Below are 11663 nucleotides of genomic sequence, written 5' to 3' on the forward strand. Positions count from 1 at the left end.
CGATCCGCCGATAAAAACTCAAAGAAGAAAACCAACACCAGCTTGTCAGCCATCTCGGTAGCTTGCTAGCCAACATAGCGGAAACGTTCAAGCTCTTTAGACGCTTTCTGGTATATGAGCCACTGTGTTTTGAACACATTTCTGTCGTTTAGCTAATTATCCGATTTAATTTCCTATTTACGTTCAGCTAGCTGTCTCGTTAAGTTAGCATTAGCCTAGCTAGCTAGCTGTTAGCTAACATCCCCGACCATGAGTTCACCAAGCTACTCGCCTCCTGTTGAAGAAGAGGAGGTCTGCTGGACGGAGAAAGAGGGTCTGTGGCTGAACGTTGTCGTGAAAGAGGAGGACGAAGAAGAAGATGTCACAGTAAAACAAGAGGTAGAGGGTGAGGCTGTTACAGTGAAAGAAGAAGAGAAAGACGTTACAGTGAAAGAAGAGGAAGACGCGTTCAGAGTGAAAGAGGAGGAGGCTGTTACAGTGAAAGAAGAAGAGAAAGACGTTACAGTGAAAGAAGAGGAAGACGCGTTCAGAGTGAAAGAGGAGGAGGATGTTACAGTGAAAGAAGAAGAGAAAGACGTTTCAGTGAAAGAAGAGGAAGACGCGTTCAGAGTGAAAGAGGAGGAGGATGTTACAGTAAAAGGAGAGGAGAAAGACGTTTCAGTGAAAGAAGAGGAAGATGCGTTCAGAGTGAAAGAGGAGGAGGATGTTACAGTAAAAGAAGAGGAGGCAGAGAAAGAGGAGGATGTGGTTTTTGGAGTGAAGGAGGAGAAGGAGGGGGAGATTACTGTCACATTGAAAGACGAGGACACAGGCGATCTGATTAACACCAGTAAGTACTGTCCTAAAAACAGGGGCATTTACTCCGCAGTTGTTCAACTGATGTGACAAAAGCTATGAAAAGTACCCAGATTTTTAATTGGCAAGAAATAGTCATTCATATCCACAAAATATACTATCAAATCAAACTATTTGTCACATGCGTCGAATACAACAAGTATAGACCTTACCATGAAATGCTTACTTACAAGCCCTTAACCAACATTGAATTGTACCTTTATTTAACTATTTAACTCAGTTTTAGAACAAATTCTTATTTTCAATGACGGCCTTCCGGGGGGAACAGTGTGTTAATTGTCTTGTTCAGGGGGAAGAACGACAGATTTTTACCTTGTCAGCTCAGGGATTCGATCCAGCAACCTTTTGTTTACTAGTCCAACGCTCTAACCACTAGGCTACCTGCCACCCCAATACATTGCAGTTCAAGAAGAGTTGAGAAAATATTTAGCAAATAAGCTAAAGTAACACAATAAAATACCAATAACTAGGCTATATACAGGTGGTACTGCGTCAGTGTGGAGGCTATATACAGGGGGTACAGAGTCAATGTGGAGGCTAAATACAGGGGGTACCGAGTCAGTGTGGAGGCTATATACAGGGGATACCGAGTCAATGTGGAGGCTATATACAGGGGATACCGAGTCAGTGTGGAGGCTATATACAGGGGATACCGAGTCAGTGTGGAGGCTGTATACAGGGGGTACCGAGTCAATGTGGAGGCTATATACAGGGGGTACCGAGTCAATGTGCGGGGGTACAGGTTAGTTGAGGTAATATGTACATGGAGGTAGGGGTGAAGTGACTGTGCATAGATAATAAACAGTGAGTAGCAGCAGTGTACATGTGTACACCAAGTCAGTTCTGTCATTATCCTGGCTCTTCAATAAAGAGTCATTTTGAATTGATTCAGAACACCAGGTCAATACTGTCATTAACCTGGCTCTTCAATAAAGAGTCATTTTGAATTGATTCAGAAGACTAACATCAGTTCTCTCATTAACCTGGCTCTTCAATAAAGAGTCATTTTGAATTTATTCAGAACACTAACATCAATACTGTCATTAACCTGGCTCTTCAATAAAGAGTCATTTTGAATTGATTCAGAACACCAAGTCAATACTGTCATTTACCTGGCTCTTCAATAAAGAGTCATTTTGAATTGATTCAGAACACCACCATCAATACTGTCATTAACCTGGCTCTTCAATAAAGAGTCATTTTGAATTGATTCAGAACACCAACATCAGTTCTGTCATTAACCTGGCTCTTCAATAAAGAGTCATTTTAAATTGATTCAGAACACCAAGTCAGTACTGTCATTAACCTGGCTCTTCAATAAAGAGTCATTTAGAATTGATTCAGAACACTAACATCAATACTGTCATTAACCTGGCTCTTCAATAAAGAGTCATTTTGAATTGATTCAGAACACTAACATCAGTACTGTCATTAACCTGGCTCTTCAATAAAGAGTCATTTTGAATTGATTCAGAACACTAACATCAGTACTGTCATTAACCTGGCTCTTCAATAAAGAGTCATTTTGAATTGATTCAGAACACCAAGTCAATACTGTCATTAACCTGGCTCTTCAATAAAGAGTCATTTTGAATTGATTCAGAACACCAACATCAATACTGTCATTAACCTGGCTCTTCAATAAAGAGTCATTTTGAATTGATTCAGAACACCAGGTCAATACTGTCATTAACCTGGCTCTTCAATAAAGAGTCATTTTGAATTGATTCAGAACACCAACATCAATACTGTCATCATTTACAGAAGGGTCCAGTCTGATTGATTTACAGCAGGGTCCAGTCTGATTGATTTACAGCAGGGTCCAGTCTGGTTGATTTACAGCAGGGTCCAGTCTGGTTGATTTACAGCAGGGTCCAGTCTGATTGATTTACAGCAGGGTCCAGTCTGATTGATTTACAGCAGGGTCTAGTTGGAATGATTTACAGCAGGGTCTAGTTGGAATGATTTACAGCAGGGTCTGGTTGATTTACAGCAGGGTGTAGTCTGGTTGATTTACAGCAGAGTCTAGTTGATTTACAGTAGAGTCTAGTTGATTTACAGTAGGTTCTAGTCTGATTTACAGCAGGGTCTGGTTGATTTACAGCAGGGTGTAGTCTGGTTGATTTACAGCAGAGTCTAGTTGATTTACAGTAGAGTCTAGTTGATTTACAGTAGGTTCTAGTCTGATTTACAGTAGGGTCTGGTTGATTTACAGCATGGTCTGGTTGATTTACAGCAGAGTCTAGTTGATTTACAGTAGAGTCTAGTTGATTTACAGTAGGTTCTAGTCTGATTTACAGCAGGGTCTGGTTGATTTACAGCAGGGTGTAGTCTGGTTGATTTACAGCAGAGTCTAGTTGATTTACAGTAGAGTCTAGTTGATTTACAGTAGGTTCTAGTCTGATTTACAGTAGGGTCTGGTTGATTTACAGCATGGTCTGGTTGATTTACAGCAGGGTCTTGTTGATTTACGGCAGGGTCTTGTTGATTTACGGCAGGGTGTAGTCTGGTTGATTTACAGCAGAGTCTGGTTGATTTACAGTAGGTTCTAGTCTGATTTATAGCAGAGTCTGGTTGATTTGCTAAACAGTTACCTCGACTAATCTGTACCTCCACATTGACTCTGTACCGGTACCCCCTGTATATAGCCTCCACATTGACTCGGTACCAGGAGCCCCTGTATATAGCCTCCACATTGACTCGGTACCAGTACCCCCTGTATATAGCCTCCACATTCACTCTGTACCGGTACCACCTGTATATAGCCTCCACATTGACTCTGTACCGTTACCCCCTGTATATAGCCTCCACATTGACTCTGTACCGGTACCACCTGTATATAGCCTCCACATTGACTCTGTACCAGTACCCCCTGTATATAGCCTCCACATTGACTCGGTACCAGTACCCCCTGTATATAGCCTCCACATTGACTCTGTACCGGTACCACCTGTATATAGCCTCCACATTGACTCTGTACCGGTACCCCCTGTATATAGCCTCCACATTGACTCTGTACCGGTACCACCTGTATATAGCCTCCACATTGACTCTGTACCAGTACCCCCTGTATATAGCCTCCACATTGACTCGGTACCAGTACCCCCTGTATATAGCCTCCACATTGACTCTGTACCGGTACCACCTGTATATAGCCTCCACATTGACTCTGTACCGTAACACCCTGTATATAGCCTACACATTGACTCTGTACCGGTACCCCCTGTATATAGCCCCCACGTTGACTCTGTACCGGTACCCCCTGTATATAGCCTCCACATTGACTCTGTACCGGTACCCCCTGTATATAGCCTCCACATTGACTCTGTACCATAACACCCTGTATATAGCCTCTACATTGACTCAGTACCGTAACACCCTGTATATACAGTGGGGAGAACAATTATTTGATACACTGCCGATTTTGCAGGTTTTCCTACTTACAAAGCATGTAGAGGTCTGTAATTTTAATCATAGGTACACTTCAACTGTGAGAGACGGAATCTAAAACAAAAATCCAGAAAATCACATTGTATGATTTTTAAGTAATTAATTTGCATTTTATTGCATGACATAAGTATTTGATACATCAGAAAAGGACAACTTAACATTTGGTACAGAAACCTTTGTTTGCAATTACAGAGATCATACGTTTCCTGTAGTTCTTGACCAGGTTTGCACACACTGCAGCAGGGATTTTGGCCCACTCCTCCATACAGACCTTCTCCAGATCCTTCAGGTTTCGGGGCTGTCGCTGGGCAATACGGACTTTCAGTTCCCTCCAAAGATTTCACTGTGAGTTCTACACCTGTCTACACCTGGTCTACACCTGTCAGTATTTCACTGTGAGGTCTACACCTGTTGGTTAAGGGCTGGTCAGTCAGCATTTCACTGTGAGGTCTACACCTGTTGGTTAAGGGCATGTCAGTCAGCATTTCACTGTGAGGTCTACACCTGTTGGTTAAGGGCTGGTCAGTCTGCATTTCACTGTGAGGTCTACACCTGTTGGTTAAGGGCTGGTCAGTCAGCATTTCACTGTGAGGTCTACACCTGTTGGTTAAGGGCTGGTCAGTCTGCATTTCACTGTGAGGTCTACACCTGTTGTATTCAGTATTTCACTGTGAGGTCTACACCTGTTGGTTAAGGGCTGGTCAGTCAGTATTTCACTGTGAGGTCTACACCTGTTGTATTCAGTATTTCACTGTGAGGTCTACACCTGTTGTTTAAGGGCTGGTCAGTCAGTATTTCACTGTGAGGTCTACACATGTTGGTTAAGGGCTGGTCAGTCAGCATTTCACTGTGAGGTCTACACCTGTTGTATTCAGCATTTCACTGTGAGGTCTACACCTGTTGGTTAAGGGCTGGTCAGTCAGTATTTCACTGTGAGGTCTACACCTGTTGGTTAAGGGGCTGGTCTGTCAGCATTTCACTGTGAGGTCTACACCTGTTGGTTAAGGGGCTGGACAGTCTGCATTTCACTGTGAGTTCTACACCTGTCTACACCTGGTCTACACCTGTTGGTTAAGGCCTGGTCAGTCAGTATTTCACTGTGAGGTCTACACCTGTTGGTTAAGGGCTGGTCAGTCACTATTTCACTGTGAGGTCTACACCTGTTGGTTAAGGGCTGGTCTGTCAGCATTTCACTGTGAGGTCTACACCTGTTGGTTAAGGGCTGGTCTGTCAGCATTTCACTGTGAGGTCTACACCTGTTGGTTAAGGGCTGGTCTGTCAGCATTTCACTGTGAGGTCTACTACACCTGTTGGTTAAGGGCTGGTCAGTCAGCATTTCACTGTGAGGTCTACACCTGTTGGTTAAGGGCTGGTCAGTCAGTATTTCACTGTGAGGTCTACACCTGTTGGTTAAGGGCTGGTCAGTCAGCATTTCACTGTGAGGTCTACACCTGTTGGTTAAGGGCTGGTCAGTCAGCATTTCACTGTGAGGTCTACACCTGTTGGTTAAGGGCTGGTCAGTCAGCATTTCACTGTGAGGTCTACACCTGTTGGTTAAGGGCTGGTCTCAGCATTTCACTGTGAGGTCTACACCTGTTGGTTAAGGGCTGGTCTCAGCATTTCACTGTGAGGTCTACACCTGTTGGTTAAGGGCTGGTCAGTCAGCATTTCACTGTGAGGTCTACACCTGTTGGTTAAGGGCTGGTCAGTCAGCATTTCACTGTGAGGTCTACACCTGTTGGTTAAGGGCTGGTCTCAGCATTTCACTGTGAGGTCTACACCTGTTGGTTAAGGGCTGGTCAGTCAGCATTTCACTGTGAGGTCTACACCTGTTGGTTAAGGGCTGGTCTCAGCATTTCACTGTGAGGTCTACACCTGTTGGTTAAGGGCTGGTCAGTCAGCATTTCACTGTGAGGTCTACACCTGTTGGTTAAGGGCTGGTCAGTCAGCATTTCACTGTGAGGTCTACACCTGTTGGTTAAGGGCTGGTCTCAGCATTTCACTGTGAGGTCTACACCTGTTGGTTAAGGGCTGGTCTCTCAGCATTTCACTGTGAGGTCTACACCTGTTGGTTAAGGGCTGGTCAGTCTGCATTTCACTGTGAGGTCTACACCTGTTGGTTAAGGGCTGGTCAGTCAGCATTTCACTGTGAGGTCTACACCTGTTGGTTAAGGGCTGGTCAGTCTGCATTTCACTGTGAGGTCTACACCTGTTGGTTAAGGGCTGGTCAGTCTGCATTTCACTGTGAGGTCTACACCTGTTGGTTAAGGGCTGGTCAGTCAGTATTTCACTGTGAGGGCTACTACACCTGTTGTATTCGGCGCATGTGACAAATAACATTTGATTTGATTCGCAGGGTCTAGTTAGATTTAACTGAGAAAACATGGTAGTGTGTTAATGTTTTCAAATGTTTCTGTGTCCGTTTGGACACACAGAGATACTTAGCTCATAATGTGTAGAGAACTGTTCCTTGATGGATAGGTGTTAGTGGAATTAAATTGTTTTAACTATTTATTAACAAAATTCCTAACAATAGGCTATTGTACAACACACAGAGCTATTTTACTTTATTCAGGACGTTTAGAATGACAACACATTACAGAGTAGCCTAGTGGGATTATTCACAAAATTATCTGGTGATCAGGTTATGAAATGTCATGACAAATACATTTTATTGTCCATGTTTCACCTGGAATATTAAATGATTTATAGTCCTAGGTCTATGTTGTAAGTTAGGGGTCCTACAGTAGGTCTATGTTGTTGTTAGGTGAAGTTATGGGTCCTACAGTAGGTCTATGTTATTGTTAGGTGAAGTTATGACTATTTGGTTGTGATAATTGCAAAATATTGTAATGAAACAGGCAGTGAGCAGGTCTCGAACCCTCGACCTTCTAGCCCGAGGTCCGGCGTGCTATCGACTGTGCCGCAAAAGCAGGCTCAAGCGGCAGGGTCGTTACAACATGTATTTTGGATGCAGCAGTTGTTAGCTTAAATGCTAACGCTAGGCTGGAGGCAAAGCTGTTAGCTAGAATTCTAACGCTTATTGACATTGACATAGGCTGGAGGCAAAGCTGTTAGCTAGTATGCTAACGATTATTGATATAGGCTGGAAGCAAAGCTGTTAGCTAGAATGCTAACGCTTATTGACATATGCTGGAAGCAACGCTGTTAGCTAGTATGCTAACGATTATTGATATAGGCTGGAAGCAAAGCTGTTAGCTAGTATGCTAACGATTATTGATATAGGCTGGAAGCAAAGCTGTTAGCTAGTATGCTAACGCTTATTGACATAGGCTGGAAGCAAAGCTATTAGCTAGAATGCTAACGCTTATTGACATAGGCTGGAGGCAAAGCTGTTAGCGAGAATGCTAACGCTTATTGACATAGGCTGGAAGCAACGCTGTTAGCTAGTATGCTAACGATTATTGATATAGGCTGGAAGCAAAGCTGTTAGCTAGTATGCTAACGCTTATTGACATAGGCTGGAAGCAAAGCTGTTAGATAGAATGCTAACGCTTATTGACATAGGCTGGAGGCAAAGCTGTTAGCTAGAATGCACTGTTAGCTAGAATGCTAACGCTTCTTGACATAGGCTGGAGGCAAAGCTGTTAGCTAGTATGCTAACGCTTATTGACATAGGCTGGAAGCAAAGCTGTTAGCTAGAATGCTAACGCTTATTGACATAGGCTGGAAGCAAAGCTGTTAGATAGAATGCTAACGCTTATTGACATAGGCTGGAGGCAAAGCTGTTAGCTAGTATGCTAACGCTTATTGACATAGGCTGGAAGCAAAGCTGTTAGCTAGAATGCTAACGCTTATTGACATAGGCTGGAGGCAAAGCTGTTAGCTAGTATGCTAACGCTTATTGACATAGGCTGGAAGCAAAGCTGTTAGATAGAATGCTAACGCTTATTGACATAGGCTGGAGGCAAAGCTGTTAGCTAGAATGCTAACGCTTATTGACATAGGCTGGAAGCAAAGCTGTTAGCTAGTATGCTAACGCTTATTGACAAAGGCTGGTAGCAAAGCTGTTAGCTAGAATGCTAACGCCTATTGACATAGGCTGGTAGCAAAGCTGTTAGCTGGAATGCTAACGCTTATTGACATAGACTGTCAGCAAAGCTATCCAAAGAGATTTTTCTGGTTGAAATTCAAGTTTTTTTAAAAGTATAAAGCAGTTGATTTGAAACAATGGCATGAACGAGCCTTTACAATTATAATCCAAAAGTAGTGTGAAATTCACTCATAAGCAACCTGTAAATGGAGGCTATTTTTGCTGTCAGTCTATGAGAACTCCCCTGAGTTTTCCCCCACGGTGGGGAATTAGTACTTAGGGTTTTTAACAGCTGTATTAATTTATTTCTAGAATCATCCACTATATACTACTGTGACAAAAACAAGACAATATGGCTGTTTTTGCTCACTTGAATGTCCTTAAGACAGTTTTCAAATAAGTTTGTAAAAGCATTTTAAACATTTCATTACAGAATTAAATTGTTGTAAAACATCACGGGCAATCACCTTTTACCTCAAATAGACAGTATTTTACTACTAATGTGAAAACAAGACTAAATGTGTCAAATATTTTAAACATTTATTACAGAAGTCAATTGTTGTACAACGTCATGGCTATGCTGTTGGCATCACCTTCTACAGTGGATTTCTGCTGTTGTGGGCCTTTAACCATCTGTCTGACTTTGTCATTCACACAGGAGAGATACGGGACTATGGTGGATCCTCTGGGGAGCCTCAACAACCTCATGATGCTGAAGAGGCAGAGAAGAGTTTCTCCACATCAGAACACCTCGAGAAACACCAGCGGAGACCCACAGGAAAGACAACTCACTGCTGCTCTGACTGTGGGAAGAGATTTACCTCTTCAGCAGGCCTTATAAGACACCAGAGAATTCATACAGGAGAGAAACCGTATAGCTGTGATCAGTGTGGGAAGAGTTTTAATGTTCCAAGCAGCCTGAAAACACACCAGAGAACACACACAGGAGAGAAACCTTATAGCTGTTGTCAATGTGGGAAGAGTTTTTCTTCGTCAAGCCGTCTGACTATACACCAGAGAACACACACAGGAGAGAATCCTTATATCTGTGATCAATGTGGGATGAATTTTACTACATCTAGCCAGCTGACTTTGCACCAGAGAACACACACAGGAGATAAGCCGTATAGCTGTAATCAATGTGGGAAGAGTTTTGCTGCCTCACGCAGCATGACAGCACACCTGAGAATACACACTGGCGAGAAACCTCACTGTTGCTCTGACTGTGAGAAGAGATTCACCTCTAAAGCAGACCTTAAAATACATCAGAGAAGGCATACAGGAGAGAAGCCTTATAGCTGCTCTGACTGTGGGAAGAGCTTTTCAAAATCATCTATATTACAATCACACCAGAGAATTCACACCGGAGAGAAACCTTATAGCTGCTCTGACTGTGGGAAGAGCTTTTCAAAATCATCTACATTACAATTACACCAGAGAATTCACACTGGAGAGAAACCTTATAGCTGTTATCAATGTGGGAAGAGCTTTACTCACTCAAACAGCTTGATAGTACACCAGAGAACACACACAGGAGAGAAACCTTACCACTGCTCCGACTGTGGAAAGAGATTTGTTTCGTCAGGACATTTAAAATCACATCAGAGAACACACACAGGAGAGAAGCCTTATAGCTGTGATCAATGTGGGAAGAGATTTACTCACTCAAACAGCTTGATAGTACACCAGAGAACACACACAGGAGAGAAGCCTTATAGCTGTGATCAATGTGGGAAGAGCTTTACTCACTCAAACAGCTTGATAGTACACCAGAGAACACACACAGGAGAGAAACCTTATAGCTGTACTCAATGTGGGAAGAGTTTTATTAAGTCTAACAGTCTGACTAGACACCAGAGAACGCACACAGGAGAGAAACCTTATAGTTGTGCTCAATGTGGGAAGTGTTTTACTACATCTAGCCATCTGTCTATGCACCAGAGAACACACACAGGACAGAATCCTCATAGTTGAAATCAATGTGGGAAGAATTTTACTCTGATATACACACAGGAAATAAATAATGTAGCTGTGATCAATGTGTGAAGAGCTACTCTGGTAAAATATATCTGATCAAACATCAGAATATACAGGAAGGAGTTGTTTCATGATGTCAATGAAATAATGTCACAATGTAGAATGTTTTAACATTGTAGTAGGAGTATTTTAATGATGTCACAATGTAGAATGTTTTAACATTGTAGAAGGAGTATTTTAATGATGTCACAATGTAGAATGTTTTAACATTGTAGTAGGAGTGTTTTAATGATGTCACAATGTAGAATGTTTTAACATTGTAGTAGGAGTGTTTTAATGATGTCACAATGTAGAATGTTTTAACATTGTAGAAGGAGTATTTTAATGAATAATGTCACAATGTAAAATATATATATTGAGTTAGAGATCCTTCCTTGATACCCTTGTGCATTCACTCCGGGTCTTTGTCCACTACTAAGTACACAAAACCTACAGACAAGAGCAGTATCCTACACGCTTCTAGTGCACATCCCACATTTCTGAAGAAGGGATTTCCGTTCACACAATTTCTGAGACTGAAGCTGTTGTGTGTAGTAGTAAAACAGAGGCTGAAAATGTAGAGGGAGTTTGAGACCCCCCCTTAAAGAATGGCTTGATGATGCTCTCAGTAGAAATGTAGAAGGAGTTTGAGACTAATCCCCCCCCCCCCCCTAAAGAATGGCTTGATGATGCTCTCAGTAGAAATGTAGAGGGAGTTTGGTGCTCATCCCCCCCTAAATAATGGCTTGATGATTCTCCCAGTAGAAATGTAGAGGGAGTTTGAGGCCCTCTAAAAATTGTTCTGTAATTACCATTGAAATAGAAGCCTGGTGCCTATTCACACTGACGATGGACATCGCTCCAGTATTTCTTTACAACATTCAAATGCTAATTGTCTTTATTCCACTACTGAAGAAGCATGACTCAAATCACCTCATATTTCAAACATTCAGCCTGACAAAAGATACATGTTTTATTATTCCATGCCTCACCCTTAAGTTAATTATTGCCAATACATATTAAAAGCTCTCTGGGATATGTGGGATGCTTGCGTCCCACTTGGCCAATAGCCAGGGAAAATGTAGAAAATTCAAAAACAAATGATATAAAATCAAACTTTCATTAAATCACACATGTAAGATACCATATTAAAGCTAAACTCTGTCTACAACCCACACAAGTGGCTCAGGTAGTGCAGTTCATCCAGGATGGCACATCAATGCGAGCTGTGGCAAAAAGGTTTGCTGTGTCTGTCAGCGTAGTGTCCAGAGCATGGAGGCGCTACCAG

General features: G+C 42.4%; 1 protein-coding gene across 1 annotated transcript; it reads left to right on the forward strand.

Moving 5' to 3' along the window:
- Positions 1–10774, forward strand: LOC139547910 (zinc finger protein ZFP2-like). Its single transcript, XM_071357093.1, has 2 exons — positions 1–829; positions 9018–10774. The coding sequence occupies exons 1-2, from the start codon at positions 250–252 to the stop codon at positions 10331–10333; spliced, it is 1896 nt and encodes a 631-aa protein (XP_071213194.1). The 5' UTR covers positions 1–249; the 3' UTR covers positions 10334–10774.
- The last annotated feature ends 889 nt before the right edge of the window (positions 10775–11663 follow it).

The sequence above is a fragment of the Salvelinus alpinus genome, chromosome 2 (genome assembly GCF_045679555.1).
Source record: "Salvelinus alpinus chromosome 2, SLU_Salpinus.1, whole genome shotgun sequence".
NCBI classification, from domain to species: Eukaryota; Metazoa; Chordata; class Actinopteri; order Salmoniformes; family Salmonidae; genus Salvelinus; species Salvelinus alpinus.

What these genes read in the sequence shown, in the direction of transcription:
- LOC139547910 (XM_071357093.1), top strand. Translation starts at nt 250, where the DNA reads ATGAGTTCACCAAGCTACTCGCCTCCTGTTGAAGAAGAGGAGGTCTGC. An exon ending in AGGCGATCTGATTAACACCA is followed by an intron (nt 830 to 9,017) that starts GTAAGTACTGTC and finishes TCATTCACACAG; the next exon opens with GAGAGATACGGGACTATGGT.